General features: G+C 43.9%; 1 protein-coding gene across 1 annotated transcript in view; it reads right to left on the reverse strand.

The window, feature by feature from the left end:
• Positions 1-17728, reverse strand: part of MTMR12 (myotubularin related protein 12) — a 47779-nt gene extending 30051 nt beyond the window's left edge. Inside the window, exons 1-4 of the mRNA XM_080372590.1 lie at positions 13014-17728; positions 4235-4289; positions 2911-3050; positions 1056-1128 (exon numbers count right to left, since the gene is read on the reverse strand). Coding sequence (XP_080228716.1) covers positions 1056-1128; positions 2911-3050; positions 4235-4289; positions 13014-13073 — 328 coding nt within the window. The 5' untranslated portion in view covers positions 13074-17728. The remainder of the gene's footprint in view (positions 1-1055; positions 1129-2910; positions 3051-4234; positions 4290-13013) is intronic.
• Between the last annotated feature and the right edge of the window lie 7051 nt (positions 17729-24779).

Here is a 24779-nt window from a genome sequence, read left to right on the forward strand (position 1 = left end):
ACTTCCTGCAATGAAAGGAAGCTTGCAGCAAGCCAGCTGCTCCACGATTATTTCTATTCACATTCTGACTCAACAGTAAGCTGAAAGTTCTGAGACGCATAAAAAGCATAATTTAGAAGTTCCACCCGAAGGAAAGTCCCCAAACAACTGAGATCATTCATTCCTAAAATTATTATTTTTTTTAACCACCATAAAGTCCCCAAGAGAGCCTTTTGTCCACTTCTGTTTGAGGATGCATTGTTTCACAACTTGAAGTGCTGCCACCTAGGCCATTGTATATGAAATTAAACAGTGTCTCATAACCAGCTTCCACTAGTCTCCCCCCAGTCCACTCCTTCACGAATCCACACCACCATTCATACTCTGAATACTCAAACACTAGTCTAAGGTCAGGCTTCTCAACAAAGCCTTCCCCACTATTTACTAATTACCAGCTCCATTCTCCTTTACCTTTTTGAGCAATACAGGCATAACTGTAAGCCCTACTGCAAATTTACATTAAAAAAAAACAACAAAAAAATCAAATAAACTCTTTGATTTACTTGTAAATTAAAACTTCATTTTTTATCTTCTTTGGTATTTTGAAGACATTGCAAATCTCAAACCAAAAGTTCTCTTAAACAAACAAAAGGTACTGTTTGGCACCTTACTGCTCTGCAGTACCATTGCTCAAACGAAGAGAATACCTCCATGCTTATAGAAACAGCTGATACACTTCAAGACCCTTTTGCACCATCTTAATCAGAGACTTTTCATAGTACAGTCTTCTTTGCTTTGAATCATGGCATTTTGTAGCAATTGTTTTGTCTGTCCCAGAAAGATAATTAATGAAAATGTAGCTCTGACAAGCTGAGGGATAAGACTATGTTCTGACAGATCTCTTATCTGTCATTATATTATTAATCTATTATATCTTTTTTCTGGACTATCCAATCCTAGTTTCCAAAGTGACAACACTGTTTTCTATAAAGGATGTACATGTACAACGAGCAGCACCACTATAAGACACTTAAAAGCATGAGGCATGTTAAACCAAGAGGAGAAAGCTGACTTACCTCCATAGATTTGGTCTACACATTGCAAGGTTATGTCATTTTCTCCTACAATCTTATTCTTAAATTGTGGCTCCTAGAACATGAAAAAAAAAACCCTTAGAAATGCCACACTACTAAGCAGTAGCAGCTTCTCACAAGTAAAGGATGTATTTGGCACGTGTTAGTATCAGCATTACCTCTTAGAAACTGTGCAAGGCAGAGCACTGAAGAACAGTTATTAAAATATAGGCAGATGCAGGTTACTCAGGCATAGTTTATAAATAAATCAGGACCTGCAGTTTAAATCTCAGCCATGCTTGAAATGTAGATAAGAGTTTTTACTTTTCAAATAGCTTCAAAGCATGCTTTTCCATTAAGAGTTACTTTTCAAACTAGAATCATCGCAGTAAACAGGAAATACAGTAACTTGGTGTAATCCAAGCCCTTTTATGACAGATTTCCTTGCTATGGGAACCTGGCAGGAATAGAAAATATCTTAAAAGAAAAAGTATCCCAAGAATATTCCAACATAACAGCCAGATTTATCACTAGGTAAAATGAAGACACACACAATCCAATTCTCTACTGTTTTCCAAACTTGAAGCGATTTTGGGTTCCTTCACTTTTATCATTCCATGAGTTCAGTGTTAAAAATGACATTTGACTGATGTCACAGTTAAACATTGTTATGCTAAATATTATTACCGGAAGGCTGATGTACACTGCATCATTTTACATGAAGACAGCTCTGAACACAAGGTAACCTAATTCAAGTTATTTTCAGGCCTGCAGTACTCTGAATCAGGTGGCTAACAGTGAAGTTTTATTAAGAGAAATGTTGTTGTGACTTGGCATGCTATAAACCCAAGATTTGAAGTTAGTGATGGAACAGAAATTAGCATGGTCATTACCAACTTTCAAATAAATCTCATGTAAGCTGTGGAAAGGGCTCTTTGTTCAAATTCATTTCAGAAAGTCCAAAAACTTGAATTTGGCTGTAGAAGCCTTAGTTTAAATTTTAAACTCCCTCAAATTTTACCCCAAGAAAATTTCAACTACAGTCGTGTCAAATCATATGATTCTCATTATTCTTCACTGTCAAGATCACCTTGCACTTGGGAGCCATCTACTAGGCTCTCCTTTACTTTTATCACCTAAATGGACCAGACTGTCTCAAATGTTTAAAGCACATCAAATAAAGGTGTGGTATTACCATTGCCTTTAGACAGCTCAATTTGAGTACCTAAACCAAAGGAAACAATATTCAACTAACTTCTAATATTTAGGGACTTTTTATGTTTTTTAATGTTTGCCAGCTCATTAGTACCAGGTTTTCAAATCTTTGCAGTCAACACCTGACTTTGAATGGAATAATTCAGAGCTTTACTGAGCCACACAATTATCCACAGCATTTCCACTTGTGCAGCCCTGAAATGGTTCTGCAGCTGTAGCCCAAAGTCAAGTCAGACAGAAATTCTACATTAGAAGTACATCTGACAGTCACTTTTGCAGTTGCTACTAGACAAGCACTGAGAAATCAGGTTTAAGCAAACTATTGATTTAATTTTCAAAACAATTTGTTCTTTTAACTTAAGCTTTACAAAATTACCAACTCACAAGACAAAGAGTTATACACTACATCTAATGTAAGTGTCTACATACAGGCTTCCACTATTTTTACTCATCATTAGAGCCTGAGGAAGGATCTGCATAGACTAAGCAGAAGCAAACTGTTTAAAATCAATCTGCATCCATTAAAACTTTTTTATAAATCTATACTAATGATGTATCCTTATATAAGGGAAAGATAGGATTATTTAGACACTGCATGTTTTCAGAGCCTGCTTGGTCTTAATTAGAAGACTTCTCTTCCTACGTTATCGTCTGCAGAAGTATCGTCGTCAAGGAAAGCAATCTTGAAGTTTGTGCATACAAGTTTCCCGCAAGTGCCACGATTTGATCCATCTTCTTGCATATACTTGTATACTGTGTTTGCCTCACAAAGCAGCAGTTCACCTGCATAAAAGAAACACTGACTTGCAACATAACTGACATTTATAATTGGATTATTTCAACTGTTACCTTAAACTCAGCATTAACTTTCTGACAGCTTCTCCTAACCATATGCCTGAAGAGATTTTATCACTGTTACACAAAAAGACTGGAGGCAGCTCCTGGAATCAGTACGTTGAGAGCCTTCCAGATTATTAACATTACTAAAGATGGACTGAACCCTGTTCAAGTGCACATGTTTAAGGGTTCTGTAACTACAGGTACCTGTATCATGGCCTATTCTAAGTGGCAGAAGAATAACACCTGAAGTTGTAAAGAGCAACCATATGAGTGTGTACTTGAAAAATACAGAACCCACCAAAAAGTAGTTTATACAGTCAATAAACAAGCTGAACTGTTCCAGTTTTCCTTACTGCTAAAGTCTAAGAATGCTGAAACATTTGTGTTAATTATTACAAGTCCATCATATTTAATTTTTCATAGCTTTGACTGGGGATGTTGCTTATTTTACAGGTCCCTGGGCTACTTTAAAGTTCTCAACCATAACTTTGCACAAATTATGCTCAATGGAGTTCTAATTTTGAGATTTTCAGGAACTGAGCTTCAAGTTTAAGAAAGTCAAACCAGCTTTGATCAGCCAGACTCATGGTCCTTCAACAAACTGCAAAAAAATCCACAGAACAATACTAATTTATTCTAAGTTTTTACTTCTGCTTTATCTTAACAACATCATCTCTCCTGATCTTGGAAAATATTTAAGAAGAATTGTAAATTAAAAAAAATCTTAACAGTGATTAAGGCATCAAAAGGCCTAAGCAACTCATAGTAGAATCAAAGAACACTACAAAGCAAGTTTGCACTAGCTCTTGGTCTTCAGTTTCCAAACAAACAGAAAACCCACCCAACTATCTTTTAAGAAAAAGGGAAAACTGAAGCATAGATAGTTCTCCACATGCAGCTTACCTGAAGACACTGTACTCTACAAAAATTGAAATTTTCAACAACCCATGCTGATATAGATATTATAAATATTTCAACCTATGGGGTTTGTTACACCAAACCCTCCATTTTACTACCTGGGACACTGATGTCTGCAGCAAACACTGATGTGACATGGAAATATTTAAATATTGCTTACATTATTTTTTGTAATATTTAATACTAATAATATAATATACACTAGTTACCTGGTAATAAGTGAGGGTTTACTTCCTTTTCTATAGGTTCCTTTATGTATATTTCCTAAAGAGAGAAAGAGTAATCATTACTTTGCAAAGATCATAACTTCAACACATGCTGTAAATAACAGCACCTCCCTCTTAAATTCCTCATGTTCCAGCAAATAGGCAAATTAAAATTAAGGAAAAAAAAATTATGAAGAATTTATGAAGAATTAGGGAGAACAGGTTTGCAGTGTGGTCCTTCCTAAACAGTAACAGTCTACTAGCTAAGTAATTAAATCAGTGGTTTGACACCCACAGTGTCAGTTAAATGTGGCTGTGAACATAAAACAGGAAATGAATGCATTTTTTGTATAAGGAACAAGACAAAAATAAAGCATTACCAATACCTTCAGTTCTCTCAGCACATATAAAAACCATCTCCCAAAGTTCATTCATAAGCTTTTCCACATATAACTTAATATTTGTTTCTAATGTACCCTTCACAGTTTTTCAAGTTTCACCCTTCATTGTTTCTGATTTTCTTACAGGCATTATTGCAACCAAAGTTACTTAAACAGTACTACCAAGATTACAGCGAAAGGAATTTTAGAATGTCAGAGCCAAGAGGTAAAACCAGTCACAGGATATCCTTCAGTCTGGACCCAAACTGCAGAAAACAAACCTATTAAACTCTCAGTATCACTTATTCTAGCCTTGAAGCACTGATAGTTTGGCTAAAATCTCCAGCCAAAAGACTGTTAAACTAGAGGACATGCTACACCCTTTCCTGCTCAGCCAGTTCAGAACTTCCTCCTCCGAGTCCAGCCTTTCTGGAAAACTATTAGTTAACTGGAACGCCATCCCCCCCCCCACACACACACACACACCCGGGGCCACAGCAGTAAGCAAGCTAATTTTAGTTTGTCACCAGCATCCAGTCAGATACTGCAAATCAAAACAAGCAATCAAAAATAGACAAACAGCAACAGTTTTGCTGGATTAAATACAGAGAAAGAAAAGCCCATGGGAGCATAACATAATCCCCCTCTGCCATTCATATAAACACTTGCTCTCAACTCGTTTCAGAAGACCCAAAACAAAGCTTGAGGGTTGCATAGCAAAACTAGAACCACCAGGAAACCATGTCATGAGAACAGCAGACATTCAAGACAGGTTGAAAAGAGGCAAAGGTTATAAAATGAAGTGGTGATGATGTGAAGAAAGGAATCCAACTAGATGGCAACTAAATGCAGGAAAAACAATCTGCTGCCTTTAACTTCTAAGTGTGTATGTTGCACAAGTAAATTTTCATCAAAGTTCACGCTTGTCCATTAAATAAGCTGGTATGCAAACATGGCTCACGCTGAACACTGCTGCATTCAGAGAAGAAATATATACATGTTTTCCCAATGTTGTCTCTTCACTGCTGGTAACTCCAAGCTAAACTTTGGTTTACTACTGCCTTTATTGATATGCCTTCTACTACCACTCTGAGTGCAACTAAATGCAATACTGTGTGCTCACAAACGATATGCCAGCAATCACTGCTACAGAATAGTAAAACCAGGTGCTTTTCCAGTAACCTTAACTTCGGAAGGTATCATAAGGCATGTAACAACTACTGTTTATGTATACACAATGCTTGCATGTTTGTACTTATTGCCAAGAGTACCAGCTGATGCTAGTGTTGGCAGGTAAGATCTGGGCAAAACAAAATTTGACATCAAGTTAGTTCCTCAAGCTTACACCCATTTGTTAAAATGCAATAAAGTTTTTATAACAGGTATCACAGAGGCAAATAATTTTGAAGAAGTGGTTTAGATTTTGATTAGAAGTTAAATTGCTTAAGTTCTGAAAGGAATTAGAATTTCAATTAAATAACATCACAGCAGAATAGAGACCTCAGTCAAACACTGAGATCAGCTTGTAAAATCCAGCTTCAATCTTCGTTGAAAGAACCTAGACACTGAAGTGCTTACTATAGGCAGAATACCTGTAATATACAACTTCCAAGACTGAGCCTCCAAAGAGTTCTATTTGAAAGCCAACATTTATATTCCTGTAATAAAATCATAAATATTTTAAAGACAGTTTTCATACATATGCACTGGGGAAAGACAGAATGCAAGCCATGAACACTGCTGAAGAATCCATGCCACTGTGCTCATTTTCCAAGGGAGGATATGAAAATATATTAAATTCTATTAATGTCACATTTTGTATTTGCTCTTTTAAGAGAAGAAGGCAAAGATCTTTATGAAGAAAAGTTGTTAAGTCACCCTGAGGTGGTGCAAGTTCTGAAGGAACCTCTAAGTTTAGCTAATACCTCCACTCTGTTTTATCTTCATTTTCCTAATGAATTTCAGTTTTGCGGTAACACAGATCTCAGGACTGATTTAAGAGCCTGCTCACACTAAAATGCATGCTCCTCATCACCCCTTTAATCAGTCACACAGTTCATACTCACCCCCCCACCTCTTTCATGTCTGGGTTTGTCTGACTGCATAGAGAGGTAATTTTGCTCATAAGATCAGCCGGAAATTCTGCACTTGTGCTACATTTGGTTTTGCTGTTACTGCCTATTGTTAGCAGAACTGGCTCACCAACAGGTCAGCCGAGCACAGAAACAAAAGAAAGGGAAGCAGAAGTCTGTCCCTTTCCACAAGCTACCAAATCCACTCAAACCTGATGAAGCTTCACCTTCTGATGATTTGTTAAAGTTAAGCTTGCAAGCACTTTCCACACGTGACCACTGAAAGCTACACACACCCCTAGAAATCTGGATACTTCATATGTAGCTTCCCCATTCTGAATTCCCCAAGCAGTATCTTGGCACTTCTTACTCAAGATACAACACAGGGAACCCTCCTACCAGCAATAATTAAAAGCAGATACCCACAGGACACCATACAAGTGAGAAAAATTTGGGCTGTCTCAGAAATTACAGAAACAAAGACCTCAACTTTGCTGAAGGTTTGTCCTGGTTTCAGCTGGGACAGCGTTGGTTTTCTTCTTAGTAGCTGGTGCAGTGCTGTTTTGGATTTGGTGTGACAATGTTGGTAACACACTGATGTTCCTAGCTGTTGCTGGGTAATGCTTATACTAAATCAAGGACTTTTTTGTTTCCTGGGCTCTACCAGCAAAAAGGCTGGATGGGCACGGGAAATCGGGAGGGGACACAGTCAGGACAGCTGGCCCAAACTAGCCAAAGAGGTGTTCCATACCATGGGACACTGTGCTGAGTATGTGAACTGGGGGAAGAAGAAGGGGAGGGACGGCACATCTGGCATTATGGCATTTGATTTCCCAAGTAACTATTATGCATGATGGAGCCCTGCTTTTCTGGAGGCAGCTGAACACCTGCCTAACGATGGAAAGTGGTAAATGAATTCCTTGCTTTGCTTTGCTTGTGTGCGCAGCTTTTGCTTTACCTATTAAATTGTTCCTATCTCAACCCTTGTGTCTTACATACCTTTCCAATTCTTCTCCCCATCCCTCTGGGTGTGGGGGGAGTGAGTGAGCAGCTGCAGGGTGCTTGGTTACCAGCTGGGGTTAAACTATTGCAAGGTTTTAGAAACTTCTTTCTCAGAGCAGCTTCTCACCTGTGCACTTACCTTGCACTACATTCCTTTTTCCTAGGCAATCGAACAGTGGTAGACAATACAGCAACACCCCATAATTATCAAATATAACAGTACAGAGTACCAAATCATACCAAAAGTGAAGGCTGACAATGTCACACCATACTAATTCATAATGCATCATCCTTGTTAGTTCAACCCAGCCACAGCTGATAGCGCTCTGAAACCATGAAGTGCCAGGGAGAGGAGCCACCATGCCCTTACAGATTCCCTGCTTCAACAGGGGGGACGCAACACAACAGACAAACCTCTTTATCTTGGTCTTTACCTTAGTATAGGGAAACACTGCACAACTTGCAGTGCTCCGGGACAATATTCAGCTCTCCCCTAAAGACACATTTAAAGGAGCTAAATATATTCCCCAAGTCTGTCTGGGGAGATATGTCTTTCCCAAATGCTGAAGCATAAAAAAGCCACCATGTGTGAGGCAACACTGACTTTAGGGCAGTAAGGTCAAGTAGTGGCTATGCTATATTGACAGGGTCCTGACAGTTAGGGCAGGAGAGAGATCCCAAATAATTCCCACTCTTCTTCCTAGAGCCTCACAACTGAAAACAATTCCTTACCTACCACTCCACAGGGAAGTAAACAACTGTGGACAGAAAATGAGTAAAAAGTGAAGAACATTCCCTGTATGCCAGAATCCAGATCTTGTCAGAGAATTCAGGTATTCTTTTAATCAGTATTGCAAAGTATGTATATAGGCCTATTGATACTGGATGCTGCTTATCATTCTCAGAGAGACTGTGCGTACAGTCTGCTGCTGCAAATTATATGCTGTAAGCACTGAAACTACCTTACTTACCCCATGGTAATGTTTCCATTTACCCATAGCTGGGACACTTGTGCTACAGGTAATTCCAACAATGGAAAACAACATTTTTAGTAAACATACTGAGAAAAACATTGTTTATTAGATTAAAGTAATAAAGAAACTCATTATCACTTCCTAGGGTATGAGTAGCACTGGCTGAAACATGCATTCTTTCAAGGCTGACAGCAAATAGCAGTGCTGTGAGAACACAGGATATTTTAATGTTGTTATACAATTATCCACAAGCAATCTCTGCACAGGAAAGCTCTACAACATGGTGAGGCTTGGTGTGAACATCCACTTTTTTCCTTATTTACTTATACTTCACTAAAGACTAACAAAGGGTTGAGATAGCTTTCTTAACTATATATTTATCTTTATCAGTTGTAAAAGTGAAACTGTATACTAAAATATTTGCAAGTTAGTTGTGGTGCTCCAACAAGTGAATACAGTATTCCTAAGTAAAACAAACCAAACTTTTGTCTAACAGTTCCACTGGAATCTCAAGGAAAAAAAGCAAATACCTGTGCTCATGCTTAGCATATACTTTGTATTCTGAAACAAACTACAATACACACTTGGTATTTTCTAAAAGACTATTTCTTGGTCAAACAAGCCTAATCCCATGTTGTATGTCATAAAAGCCCAGAGGAGATACTTACTTTAACAACAGTGCTGAAAATAATCTCTGCTTGCTTTCCTTCCTTTCGTGGCTCCATTATCCAATAGCCCATTAGATCATTGCGCATGTTTTCCACATTTGCCTCATCTTTTATCCTTTCCTCTTTCCTTATATTGTCCTGCCCATCCCCTCTGACATCAACGCCCAGTTTCCCCCATATGAGTCCAGAGCCCAGCTGTCTACTTTTTGTAACTTCTGTTCCTTACACCATCCTCCAATTCCATCACTCCAATTTAGAAGGAATGCCATACTATTTTAAAAGCAATCACTGCAGAACACAAAATATTGTACCAAGATTTACAAGCAACAAGTATTCATAGTGGTTATGTGCTAACAGCAGTGCACAATTTGAGAGAAAGCACAAAAGGCACGAAAGTTACCCTCACAACTCAGCAGCCTGACGTGTACACCAAATTTCAGGGACGAGCAGCACAAAGCAGAAGAAACTCTTAACAGTTTAAGGGCTAATACAAGAACTAATGACCTATAAAAATTAACATGAGGAATTAAACATTTAAGAATGCATGCACAAAAGGTAACATTATGGGACAAATCCAGTTTAATATCTATAGTTTTATTCATATTAAGATTTTTAAGAAAAATATGATCCAGCTTGTTAACCTCATAAATGCTTTCAATCCTGAAACATTTGAGTTAGAAATAATGAAGAAATTCACTGGTTCTTGTTTCTGTGTCTCCATAGACAAATATTCCTAGTCTATGATCAGACATGTCAAAACATTGACTTTATACCTTAGTACTCACCCCACTTCCTGCAGGGTAGCCAAGTCTGTCCTGAGGGGAAGTGTGTCACTAATATCAACATCCTATGGTCTTGCTCTCAACAGACCACTGATTGATCTGTGGTTCCATATAGCTGAGCATAACTAGGTTATATTTAGTCAGATGTCAAAAACACTGCTTTTCCAGACATTCTGAGGTTTCACAGCATAAATTACTTCTTTTCCATTAATAAACAGTATTTTCTGCTGCTCACTCCTTACTCCCCATCTTACCATATATTAACATGAATAGAGTTCCTGTTTCTTTTCATATTTAAACAAAACAAACCCCAAAAGCAGCTTAAAGTTAACTTCATTTTATTTTTCTGAACACTATCTACTGTGTTGCTCCGGTATCTGAGCATTGACTAAAGATGAGGCTAGAAAAACACTCAGCTCTGCCTGTTACATTTTCTTATTGTAGGGCTCCCCTAACCTAGAAGCAGTATCTTAAGGTCTCAAAACAACTCTCCAGGCAAACAAGGACAAGCCTGAAGAATCTGGACATTGAAAGCAAGGGGGACTACAGCATACACTACTATACTGCTCTGTACTGCATAGTGGTTGACAGAAAGTCTTGCTGCAAGTCAGAAGTACAAACAGATTCAAGGCAACGCTCCTTAAGTTCACCATCAAGTCCACCGTTACAGATGTAACTTGAAGCTCATGAGGTCCCTGAACTGCTGTTCCCCACCTTTTGGCAGGGTCTAATAGAGGAAGCATTACACTGAAAACACCTGGCACCTATATTCTCCCCCAGGCACCTGGCAGTTATGCTGTCTTGATGAAAGCAAAGTTCCAAGTTGACCAAACTACGTTCCCATAAAAGGGTTTAAGTATGTCCACTGTTTTACAAGTCTAGCTCCAGTTTTTAAACTCAACTACATGGAAGTTAACATGTACAGGAAATTTGTGTTCAGAAAGTTATTTTTCTCAGGTGCATACAGAATACAGTTCCTTGAGATGCTCACTTCCACTTACTTTAGGATATCTAATCAACATGCTTTTTTTCAGATTCCCAGATACCCTCACAGGTTTCATCACCTATATAAAGTTTTATTTTTAATCCTCATGAAATCCACTAAAGTCTTCAGCTTCCTGTGTAACCATCCCATTAAGGCAGTCACTGGCTGCCAAAAAGAGAGCAATAGCCAACAGAGCAAAGCGTTAAACTTGCTTTACTTGCTACTGGCATCAGACCTCAGTTTCATTGAGCCTTTGAAGGTGCAAAAGACACACCTATGGCAGAAGTCAGGTCTGTATTTCAAAGCTGCTGTTGCAAGAGCCCATGAAATTCTGAAATTTAAGTGCATAAAAGCAGCATGAATACAAAGAGGGAATGATTGCAAGCTCTATCTACTGCATTAGGATATTTCATTAAGAGCTTCAGCTTCTGATATTAAATACCTTTTTTCCTAGCACACTTCAACCATCCAGCATGCTCCTTTAAACAGTGAAGTGTCCTTCAGTAAGTCCAACAAGTAAAGTTCTTACCTTCACGAAATTCAGTTCCCTGAGCACACTTTTTTGTACCTTTGTACAACATACTTCCCTAAGGTGAAAGACTGACTTCACGCAGAGATGTATATGCTGACTCCGGAGATGTCTGTACCTATTATTTATATCCGTTTTCACAGGAAAACACAAGCAAGATAGAAAACTTTTAAAGTAAACTGATGAAACCACAAGTCACCAGGGATGAACAACATATAAAACCAAGAGCTGCCTCCACAAAATAAGGACCCAAGTTTTAAACAGCACAGCTGACTGAAGCCGTAATAACCCTGCATTCTTAAACCAGGTTCAGTGAAAAATAAAAGCAGCAGATCCTCCAAAGTCCTATCACTGACAAACTGTACTGATTCACAAGACAGACAAAAAACTCTTCCTTAAGAAGCTCTCAAGAGAACTGAGCAATTAAGAACCACCAGCTTGATACAAAGAATTAGGAGGTGGAAAAAGCCCAGCCTCACAAATGGCTAGTTTTCATGAACACGGGTCTTCCTTGAAAACAGCTGTTTACTAGGAATACGTATGAAGGAATACCGCACAATACTGGTCTAACACCATCTGCTAACAACATGACCTCCGTAAACTGAGTCTAAAGTGACTTCAATCGAACTGCCAACCTAAGTTTCAATAAGTAAGTGAAAGGACAACAGGAAGAACAATATGAAAGATAACACACAGCCAAGAGTTCAACATCGAGCTGTTAAGGAAAGACAGCTAGGGCTTTCCAGCGACAGAACTGAAATCAAGGCGTTTACAAAGACAAAGCACAGGCTGGGAGTGAATGGGATGTTAAAGGCCATTGAGAAAAACAGGTTCGTGAAGTCCCACCTTACAAGGTGAACAGTCACGATGACAGCCGGACATCTGGTCACCGCTTACAAAAACAATTCAAGTGAAGCACCAGAAAAATCATCAGCTTAGAGCTGACCAGCCATGCACGGTGGTTTTAAGCTTTCTCGAGAGGCAACAAGCGAGATGTTTCCCTCGCCGAAGCACCTTGGAGGCACCAGACATGCAACCCCTCACCAGACGCCCGCTGACACTCGGGCCAGCCGCGCTCCCGTCCCGCACCGCGGACCCTTCCGCAACTCCCCGCGGCGAACTGCGAGACGCGGGAGCGGAGCGCCGGGAGCGGCAGCACGGGAGGAGCCGGCGCAGCTCCGCGCCGCCCGCCCCCCCGCCCGGCCCAGCCGCGCACGGCGGCTCCCGCGGCCCTGCCGAGACCCCGGGGCCCTGCCGAGACCCCGGGGCGCGGAGGGCCCCCGCCGGCCGCCCGCCCCTCCCGCTGCCCGCTCCCTCTGGCGCCCCCCGCGCAGCCCCCTCAGGGGCCGCCGCCACCCCCTCTCACACGGCGGTCGCGCCCGGCGCGCACCTCCGGGCTGATGTACGACACGAAGGAGGGCTTGGCCGCCTTGGCCCCGCTGCCCAGCATGGCTCCGGCCGCCTCCCGGCCGCCCCTGGCGCCCGCGGCCGCACCGGCACCACTTCCCAGGGCTCTTCCTCACTGCGGCCGGGGCGGGGGGGGAGCCCGCGGCAGCGGCGGCGCGCGCGGCAGTATCCGACACACGTGATTGATCCCGCCCCTACCCCGCCGCCGGCCATTTCTAGGGCACCGCCTCCCCGCCCCGCCCGTCCTCACTGGGCACAGCTGCTGTCAGTCATAAGCACGCCCTCCTCTTATTGGCCATGGGGAGTCGTGCCTGAAGAAGGCGGGGCGGTGGCCGCCGGGGGGCGCAGTTCCCCGTGCCCCCGCGGGGGGGCTCGCGGGGGCCGCCGCCGCAGGGCGGGGGGCAGCGCCCCTCAGCCCCGGGTGCCATAGAAGCCCCGGTGCGGGTGATGAGCACCCACGTCCCGGGACCCGCGCAAGATGGCGGGAATGCGTGAGCGGCGGCGGGGGCGCAGCCCAGCCGTGCCCCTGGGCCCCCTGCCCGGCCGTGCCTTCAGCTGTGATGCGCGGCTCCCGCCGGGCATTTGTCAATTCAGAGCCGCGGCGCCGTGCCCGCGGCACCGCCCGCTCTCGCTGCTCCTCGGCGGAGCCCGAACCGTCCCTTGCGCTGCCGCTCACCCGCTGCGGGGTGCCCGGAGTGCCCGCCGTGCACCCCCGCACGCCCGTGAGGATGCGCCGAGTTGGGCAGGATGCAAACAAAGCCTTGCGGGGCTGGGGTTTGCCTCTGGCGGGGGAGGTGCAGGGAGAACGACGTACAGCGGGCTCTCAGCATGGTACCCCCGAAAACCCGCCTGCCGATGCACCCCAAGGCGGCCTCTGCCCAGTGTCCATTAAAGTGTCACAGCCGCCGCCTCCCTGGAATGTTGTCTTTGGACACTGTGTAATCGGAGCTGTGAAATGAACACCAGGTTTACCGGCTATCTGGGTTACTTTTTAAAGCTTCATTTTTTATGCGGACACAGAACAATGCAAATATTGTAACCGCCCTGGGCGATGCAGCAGGGCTGCCGAGCCGTTCGAATGATTGATGGGAACCCGGGGGACAAAAATTTGCATACGGAGTAGACTTTATGGAAATAATTTTACAAAAGTAAACATCCTCTACAAACTCCAGTAGACCACAGGACGTGAAAATCAATAGCTCCTTCAAATATTAACTTTTTATAAGCATTTTTCATATCGCCCCCCCTCTTTTTCTTGCAATACTTTATTTACCTGGCACCAAACCCAGACCTAGGAAAACTAAAGGAGAACGTAAAAGATGCTTGGAGACATAAGACAGCATTTATAAAAGTAAAATGGGGTGCCTGTTTTAATTTAGAAATAAATCTTATTTCCCCATTTCCAATCTCAAACTCAAGGAACGAGAAGCCTGTTGGATTTAATCACCTTCTGCCTGAAAAAAAGAAAACTCAGATTAGGTTTCATTCAGTAGTTTTACAACAAAGGCTGTTCTGGTGTGGGATCCCATGCAGAGGAGCGCTCACGTTTCACACCACAGCTGCCTCCACATCATTCCCTTACATTGCACGTGACCTCAGCTGCATAGGTCAAAAGTACAGGCCATGAAATTACATTGGTGCAAATTTAGGGTGAGGGGAAAACTGGGATACACGTGGGACAGCAGCTTCATGCTCTGTAGTGTGTTAAAATACACAAAGAAAGAGAATAGCACTATAAAAATAATTCTTTTTAAGCATCTGAATTTACAGTGGCAGTAACAGGATTACCTCTGAGCATGTCCTGAAGTCTACAGCAGACTGAAGCAAAAATCAGCTACTTACTGGCATAGCATGTATCAAAGAGGAAGGGATGTTTTGACACCACGCCAGAGTCTCAGCTCCGATGGGAAGTGCAAAAGGACCTTAATTCCCACATAGCACATGGGAATTCATTCTTCAACATCTCATCAAAAAGAGCCCTACATGAAAAAAAAAAAAAAAAAGAAAAAAGAAAGAAAAAAAAAGACATGTAACTGCTGTTCTGCATTGGCAAAATATCCACATAGTCCCATGTCCTGCCCCCGGTAATGAACGGGGAGTGCTAGTTCCTGGGGTTTGCTCCCCAGGCTGCCAAATGTGCTGGGCTGAAACCATTGTGGAAGGGATTTGAAGCCTTTTTCATGGGATTTGAGTGCTGGATTTGGATCCCCACTTAGTCAGTGTGTTCATCTTTTCTGGAATGCATGAAATGAAGCCATCACACATGCAAGTTAACTTACCTCAGAAAAGTACATTTGCATCTGAAAAGGCCAGCTGCAACCCAGACACTGCGCCCCAACAGATCACAGAGCACCGAGGGCTTTGGTGATCTTCCCTTCCCCCTGGAAGATTTCTGGGCAGTCTTCCTTCCTCTTTTAAAATCCTGAGTGCCTGTGAGGAATACTCACACAAGCCAACTTCAGCCCAGCCACCCAACCTCTGCAGACCGTGGAGGAAAATAGGCTCCTCCTGAAGGCCGTGGGGGTACCCAACCCCCCCCCCCCCCCCCTTGTTCAGAAACAGCCTCCAGAGATTGCCTGGTGCTCAGGGCACCCCAGGAAATCAGCTGAAGTTGGCCTTCCTGAGCATCCTGCCTCCCTACCTCATCTTTACACTCCCCCCACAGTCATCTACAGCCTTTCATTTATGTATTTATATATTAACTTTCCTGTTATTTTCATGTGCTCCCTCCCTCCAGCATTTTCACTCTGCAGGTTTTTTTCCAGATTGCGCCCTCCCTATGAAGACTTTTTGAAAAATCATTTCTGCAATAAATTTAAGTTTCTGGGATGGTGTATTAAGCGAATCTGTCTTCCCACATTACTTCTAAATGGGAACTCTTGTTCATGCCGCTGATGAGTTTCCTTTCATTTAAAAAAGAAAAGGTGAGCTTATAAATTAATTTTTATTTACTTTTGTTTCATTTTAGATGTATGTCAATGGCAGTCATGCCAATATAGAAGAGCAAAGCTTTTGAAAAGTCAAGTTCTGGTCTGTCTGTGTTGGGTGAAGAACATACGGCATTTCACTGGCCCCATTTTATTCTGGTATTTTGCATTCTTTCTAAAAATATAATCACAGTATTTACCTTTAAAGCTGTCTGCAGAAGGGAAACTCATAGACCAGCTCTGCTTTTCCCATGAACAGAGATTGCTTTGTTTAAAAAACTTACATGCCATTAATTTGAGTAATTCTTTGGGCTGAATTCTCAGCTGTGCCCAGGCTTAGTGGAACAGCTGGTGGAGGGGAGCCACAAAAGAGCTGTTCGCAGCTTTCTTGTCAGTTTTCTTTCAGGGATCCTCTTAAATGCAACAAGTTCTACCTATATTTTCCTTTGTGGCAGTCCTCCTTATCAGGGTTGCTGTGGCTCTGGGAAGTGAGTAGCTGGGATAAGGCATTATCCCAGGCAGTATCTGGAGCGCAGCTGGCAAAAATCACTGAACAGAGCTTTATACCACATTTCAGCTTTTCTGAGTCTGGTGCTTTGCAAACCTCAGTGCCCTGGGGAGTCCCAAGAGCGCTTTGATGGGCAGGGATCGCAGGTCTCTATGGTGGGTGCTTTGGCATAGGCTGGGCAGGTGGAATTAAGTGTTAAAAGCCATTGCTGAGTGTTGAGCAACTTTGCATGACTACACCTGAATTCCTACCCCCTGCTTCCTCTTTCTGAAGGAAATTTTTTGGGTTTGCCCTGATGTGGACCTGCAAAAGCACAGATGTGTGCAGAGGTTACATTCCAGGGTGGTAAATCACTGGAAGGACTCTGTGTCTGTGCTCCTCCTTTGACCTCTCATCATGGCTGGATCCAGGTCTGGAGACTGCTTAAAAGCAGGAAAATATTTAAAAGTAAATGCACTTCCAGTGGTGACACAGGTAAAGATTTTGAAGTAGCAGTAGGAAAGAGTATCCACAAAGTTACCATTAGTCAAGGTTTCTCAATCCACTTCTATCCATAAAAGCTACCCTGAGTAGAATGTGAAGATTTTGGGGATTTCATACTTCTCTGGGCATCACCAGAATAATTACGCTGAGGTGCAGAAATCTGGGTTTTTCTACAGTATATGTACTCTGACACTTCCCGGAGCATCACAGATGGCCATGCATGCTCAGAAGATAGGAGGCATCCTGAAAGTATTGGATTTACCCCGAGTATACAACAATCAGCCATGCACGCTGGGTCTGATACCCCCTATTTCTACTGTTCAATTAAATAACCTAGTTTATAGCTTAGTATATGAAACAGTATGAGATCACATTGAAATAGCTGAAACCAGTATGCAAGACATGTAGAAGACTTAAGTTGAAGCTGGAAGTCAGATTACTGGAAACTAAAAAAGCAAAAACTGGAAGTGAGAAAGGTACTGTGCTGTCCTTTGAGGAAAGATCAGCAAATCAGTTTACCTATAAACAGCCAGGAGCTACCTCTGCTTTACACTGGTTAAGATAATTTCCTACTAAAAGTCATGTATGTTAGCTTTATGCAAATTAACACAACTCTAGAAAGAAAAGGAGGAGTTAAAAGAAGGGTTCTGCTCTAAAGTGATGCTTTTAGCACTGGGTTCACAGGGACATTTTCACGTGCAGTACTTTCAGGTGTCCTTTGGGAGTTAGCTTCCAAACTTGCATCAGATTTCATCCTTTACAAAGTCTGGCACCTTCATAGTGAACTCCAAGGTAACATTTAGAGCTGTGGAATATAACCATGTTTTTTCGTTCTTATTTGCTAAGTCTATGGTCAGAGACTGTATGATGCTGTCCTACATGAATTCTTTATCTTTTATCTTTGTTGGAGTGTTCTTTCTTTACCAACTGTATTGTGTGCTTCGAATTTTTAAGCAGAGTTTTCTGTTCGTAGTTGTGAGAACCTGATTTCTTTGGGGAGGATCTGTGTGAATCCCCCCAGCAAAGCAAAAGCAGCTGTACACTAGCTTTTCTGAGCTGGAACCCCCGGCTCTGGCTCCTGCACTGTCCCGTGCCTCAGCGCTGGGACATGATGTGCCCAGTTCCCCCCTGCAGGTGGTTGAAGAGGAGCATTTTATTTCTTCAGTAAAGCTGTCTGCGAGGTCCCATGTGGCTAAGTCATGACTCAGATGGCAAACAGCAGTTCCTTCAGCGCTAGCAATACAGACCATTGCAATTTTGTGTCCATCTCCTAATTACTGAATGTTTCTGTTCTACAAGGACCTTCCAGAGCTAAGGAGCAAAGTGAAATGTAAGCTCCTGGTCAAGTGGTAATTTAGATAGTAAACGGCTGTAGTGAGGGGCCATGGGGGCGTCCCACCACTTTCCGGGAAGGTTCACCTGCCACTTGGGGCATATAGTGCCAAAACACAAATGCAAAAGAGTGCAAGACTAAATTAACAAGCACATAATGAAGGGTAGGACAGGGGCATTAACCACTGAGAACACACCCTGGACCAGAGTGTTTACTTTAGTCATAGAGACGCAGCTGGGATTAGATGTTTTAAACTTTGAGTATGGAAAACAAAATATTGCTATGAGAGCTGTGAAAATTGAAGGAACAAAGCGCCTCACATCTAATAGCAAAGCCACCTCCTTTTCTTAGCTACAAGTGGGAGAAGAGGAAGTGAGTAAGTATTTACCCAAGGAAGCATGGGTATCAGAAACAAGAACATAGGAGCTAGGGAAGTTCCCCACCTTTTTTTAGCTCTCTTGAAACCAAATGCAATTACTTGTTCATGGGCACACAGAGACTTCTTTGTTGTGTGGTGAGCCTCTTCCTTTTATTCTCCAAAAGGCTGTAAATCCAAATTACTTCCTCTTATTCTCCAAAAGGCTGTAAATCCAAATTACTGAAGGCTTCTCCTCCTTAACAGTGCCCAAAGGGTGAGCCAAAGTCCATCCATATCAGGAGAAAGCCAATGCCACAGCTGGATGTGAGGCAAAGTTAAATCAGGGCTCACCTTGAACCTTCAGTTTTTCTCAACCTACAGTGCAAAGGGAGGTGCTAAGGATCATGAGCTCTTAGAAAACAAGAATGGTAAAGAGTTATGCAGTCCTCCTGATATCAAAGAGCTTGATTTGACTCTTCTGTCTTGGAATGAACTCCAGAAAAGAGCAACATTCAGCTCCAGTTTGGATGTCAGTCCCTGAGGTGGGTGGCAGAAAAAGGTACCAAGGGGTCCTTCATGGAGTTACTGGGTGGCCCCAATTCATTCTGCCCAGGTAACTTCTCCAAACACAACATGGATGAAAAGTCCTTGGCAAAGACCTTCAGCTGTCCATCAAGAGCTGGGAATCTGGTCCATCTAGCTGAATAGCTGTCCCTTGCAGGGCTTTTCCTACTGGGCATGATGACTCCTGCTCTGGGAGGAAAGCAGCTAGTGAGAACCATCCAGCATCTGAGTCACAGAATACAAGACAGGCAGGTTCCAGTGTATCCATAGGGAGAAACTCTTGGTATTAAGCCTAGACAGTAGCCTCTTCTCTTTGTGGAGTACACAGAGACTTGAAGCTTCTGCTAGCGTTGTCCTGTCTGTTCCGTTCTTTCCGTTAGCAGTAAAAATCGTATCTAGTGCACGACCGCAGTAAAAAATGTGCTTCTTTTACTTTGCCTACCAGGCCCTTGACATACTCTTGGCTTTGATTTCCTAATGAAAAATACATGTGTGAGTCATTAATCAAGGACGTCGGGTACTGAGAGAAGCCATCCAGCTCAATGTTCATGCTGTTGTCCTCAGCAACCATACAGCTACTGCAGCTAAAAAATTCAGCCCAGAAAATTTAAGAAACAGGAACAAACCCACTGCTTTTTTTTTTTCAGAAACTAATGGTAAAACACAAATATGAATCTAGAGGCTGGCTCTAGCTTCCCAGTTTTGTCCCTGACTCCGAAAAGGCCTTCGTCTAGGCAAGGTAAACCTATATTTGGCTAAGACAAATGAATTCTTGAAGAAGCAAACTTTGCAGAGGCAGCAAATCTTGTGAAAAATCTCATAAACCCATTTATTCTTCCCTGTTAGAAACTGTCTTTGATTCTCTAGAAGATTTTTCTCCAGAATTTCTGTGGTTTTCAGCTCCAGGCCTTTGAAAAGTTCCTTGACCAAACTTTCTAGAACTAAAATGTGTTCACCCCGATGTCTGCATAGGAATTTGGCTCACCTGACTGTTGGATGGTATTTGGAAACGTTTGTCCCGGGGACTGCAGCACTCACCTCCACATCGAGAACTCCAGAAGGTGTTCCCGAGGAAGTAAGCTATTTTAAACTTTCTGTTCTTGTCTGATGTGTGGGTGACACTTGTAGAGGGACTGTTCCTCAGGGAGAGTGTACAAACCAGCAGAGGGTCGGTGGAACTTTCCGGTGGGGACTTTGTTCAAAGCTTTTGGCTTTCAGGTCTGTTTTCTCTCACTGTGCTTCACTGCTCCTTGGGAAACACTTCAGCCCTGGCTACTCCTGTAACAGGAGCTCTGAACTGGTCACACAGCTTGTTAATTGGCACGTTATGCCTTTAGATATGCTGGAGAACATGCTGGGGATGTCAGTTAAAGCATCCAGAATCCTGGTTTATGATTTACCACTGCTGTATGAGGAACGTTTATCCTGAATCTATTGCCCTGAAAACACCCCGGCAGCAGCTGCAAGAACCTTAAGAAATGGCTGAAAGAAAGCAAAAATGCACATTATCTCCTCACACAAGAATTGCAGCTGAAATGTCCCTCTCCTTCTGTTCTCAATATTTTGCCCATTATACTCTTCTGACACACATTTTACCAAGTCTTCCTCTATAACCTCTTTCTCAGGTCACCTTCCTCAGCAGGAATCCTTACCTTGGAGAACTTCTATAGCTCATGAATTCTTTGCAGCCCTCTTGTCCCTCTGGACTAACTGAATCTCTCTTCTCCCTTCTCCTGTGCCCACCCTGAAATGTTTTATTTCTTTACCCCCAAAAGTATTTGCTTTTAATTTATTCGTGAGACAGTCCTAATAGCGTTTCTAACTGCTGCTCTCTTCTTGTGCACTAGCACAGATGTTGTGCTGGATTTTTGCTGCCATGGCAACTTTGCTGCATCTCTTTTTTATTACTATTTTAAAACTCTTTCAAAATGCATTCTTTGGCAATAGAGAGGAATGCTGGAGCAGCTGAAACATCAGTTTTAGCTTAGTGCTTGTCACAGCAAGGTGAAAATGAATTCTGCCTTTCCAAATGGAAGCTGCTGGTGACAACACAGTGCTCTCTGCTGCTGCCAGCCCACCAGAGACGCTTCAAATACCAGCCTAGCTGAGCCTGCTGAAATCGCACTCTTTTTTTGGCTGTGCAGCATTCATTTTGATTTACAAGCGTCTGGAGAAGTGTGCTCACACACTCTTCAACACTCGCCTCTTCACTCACATGTACAGGAGGAGCAAGGCACGGCCACCAGATGTACAGTTTTGTCTGTGTAGTGGGATAGATGCACAAAAGGTCAGTCCCTTGTCTCCATCTTTCCTTTCACCTTTCCTCCCAGCTCATTTGTAGTGGCAGTTCATGCAGCATTTATTAACACCTCAGCTCAGCTGGCCTAAACCATTTCAGTCTCAATCTCTTCAGTCACCTGGCACTTCTTTTTTTCTTCTATATTTTCATGGAGCACTGCAGTTGCTTCATGGGTGGCAAATCATGTACTAGACCAGGTCTTCTCTCTGCACAACATAGAGCATTTCCTTCATTTTTCCCCACAATTTTTGCAGTTTGTAGTTGAGTGTTTTACTAATTGATTTAACTTTCCTTCCATTTTTAGTTTAGCTTTGTAGCTCTCTAATGGACTTGCTGATTTTATTTCTTTAGTGGGACCCATTTAATCAGTTCTGTTCTTTTTGATATAATTTTTCTTGGGTTTTCCCCCCTTTCTTCTCTCTTCTCAAAGACGAATGCTGACTGGAAAAATGCAACTATTGAGTGATTGACCATGATAGGGAAAAAGGCAGGGAAGAACAGATGTTTTTCTGCTAAAATGTATGCTCCCTTGGTTCTGTAAAAGACCACCAAAATTATAATGAACTTGAAGTGAAGAGGTGCGGCTGACACACCAGGAGGCTGCGCTGCCGTTCAGTGAGACCTGGACGGGCTGGAGAGTCGGGCAGAGGAACCTCATGAAGTTCAACAGGGGCACGTGTAGGGTCCTGCCCCTGGGGAGGGACAGCCCCAGGCACCAGCACAGGCTGGGGTGACCTGCTGGGGGGCAGCTCTGCGGAGAAGGACCTGGGAGTGCTGGTGGGCAGCCAGTTGCCCGTGGGCCAGCTGTGTGCCCCGGTGGCCAAGCAGGCCAGTGGGACCCTGGGGGGCATGAGGAGGAGCGGGGCCAGCAGGTCGAGGGGGGATCCTCCCCCTCTGCTCTGCCCTGGTGAGGTCCCACCTGCAGTGCTGTGCCCAGTGCTGGGCTCCCCAGTTCAGGGGGGACTGGGAACTGCTGGGGAGGGTCTGGTGGGGGCTGCAAAGACCATCAGGGGACTGGAGCACCTGGCTGGTGAGGAAAGGCTGAGGGAGCTGGGCCTCTTTAGCCTGGGAAGGCTGAGAGGGGATCTTACCAATGTCTACAAGTATCTTAAGGACAAATGTCCAGAGGACGGGGCCAGGCTCTTCTCAGTGGTGCCCAGCGACAGGACAAGGGGCACTGGGCACAAACTGCAGCACAGGAAGCTCCATCTGAATCTGGGGAAGAACTTCTTCACCTTGAGGGTGACAGAGCCCTGGAACACACTGTCCAGAGAGGTTGTGGCATGTCCTGCTCTGGAGACAATCAAAACCTGCCTGGATGCGACTGTGTGCAACCTGCGCTAGGAGACCCTGCTTTAGCAGGCGGCTGGACTAGATATCTGTGCCCTCCAACCCTGACCATGCTGTGGTGCTATGAAACAGGATGCATTGCTGGAAACAATACATTTAGGAATGAAAATGTGTTGGGTGATGTTCTTGATGCTTAAGGCCATAGAAAGCTGGTTGCTGCATATGAGAAATAAGGGGAAAGTCATGTACACATTGTTTTGATCAATATATTTATCAATGACCTGGATGCAGGATTTAAATGCACCATTAGCAAGTTTGCTGATGATCCAAACTAGGACACGTGGGTGACTCTCTTGAGAGACAGGAGGCTTTGCAGAGAATCTAGATAGATTGGAGCATCGGGCAGTGATTAAGGGGACGAAGTTTAACAAGTCCAAATGCTGGATTCTGCTCCTGGATGGAGTAACACGGGGCACAAGCCATGAGAGGCGCGGCTGGAGAGCAGCCCTGCAGGAAGGGGTCAGGGTGCTGGGGGCAGCCGGCTCAGTGAGCCAGCAGTGCCCGGGCAGCCGAGGGACAAACCGCATCCCGGGGGCACCAAAGGCAGCCCACCCCGCCGCTCAGAAGGGGCGACGTCCCACCGCATCCAGCGCCGGTGCGGCCTCACCCCGGGTGCTGTGCGCGGTGCTGGGCCCCGCCATTTCAGAAGGGTGTGAAGGTCCTCGAAGGCGCCCAGAGGAGGCCAACAGCGCTGGTGGGAGGGCGGGAAGGCCCGGCCTGCGCGGGGCGGCTGAGGCTCTGGGCTCCTCTGGTTTGGAGCAAAGGGGGCTGAGGGGCGACCTCGCTGCTCTCTGCAGCTTCCTGGGGAGGGGACGTGGGGAGGGAGGTGCTGATCCCTTCTGCCCGGGATCCGGTGACGGACACGCGGGAATGGTTCAAAGCTGCGCCAGGGGAGGCTCAGGCTGGACGTCAGGAAGCACTTCTTCACCGAGAGGGTGGTCAGACACTGCAACAGGCTTCCTGGGGCGGTGGGCGATGCCCCAGGCCTGTCAGTGCTTCAGAGGCCTTTGGCCAATGCCCTTAGTAACGAGCTTTAACCCTTGGTCAGCCCCGAAGCGGTGTCAGGCGGCTGGACTAGGTGATCGTTGTGCGTCCCTTCCAGCTGAAACATTCTATTCTATCATATTCTATTCCATTCCCTCTCCACTTACAAAACACACTGAAAAAAGATTACTGAAGTTACTGGGAGAAACTGGGATGGCATTTATTTATAGGCACTTTACTGTGACAAGCACGCTCCGACACCACAATGTTTCCTTCAGGATTATTCCACCTACTCAGAGCTGCAGTTTCACATGAACGTATTGGCAACACTCTGGACCACACTGGCTGCGATTCTTAGAAGTACCTGCACTTTCCTCTCATGCATGCAAATACATGGTTGTCACCTAAACAATGCTATCCTGGACATCCTAAGGCATACTGAGTATCCATATGGGGCTGGCAGCTAGGGGCCGGGACCTCTGAGAAACCTGCCCCCTATGGAGCAGCACATACCCCAGGAGCACGTAACATGTCAGTGAAGCCCTGCATCAGAGCACCTTCGACCCTCCTGTATTGTCCTGACTTGCACCTTCACCCCTCCTGTATTGTCCTGACTTGCACCGTTAGCAATGCAGCTCAGCTTACTGTCTTGGTAAGGAAACATTAAACTTGTATAACCAGCAAATCACTGGCAAATTTAAATGTTTGCCAGAAGTCTGTGATAAGGCTGCCTTACACATTCAGGGCATGACTTTCTAATCATATATGCACACAACTAATACACAATGCAGCATGCAGAAAAGGGAAAAAAAAAAAAAAAGCTTACTTCAGGAGCAAGGTTTGTGATTCTCACACAGAAACAAGAGGCTTTTGTCTCCCCCTTTTAATGTTAACCTTTTACTGCAGAAAAAACTTTATTTTTTTCTTGGTCAGCTATTCCATT

Source organism: Falco punctatus (assembly GCF_963210335.1).
Source record: "Falco punctatus genome assembly, chromosome: Z".
Classification (NCBI taxonomy): Eukaryota; Metazoa; Chordata; class Aves; order Falconiformes; family Falconidae; genus Falco; species Falco punctatus.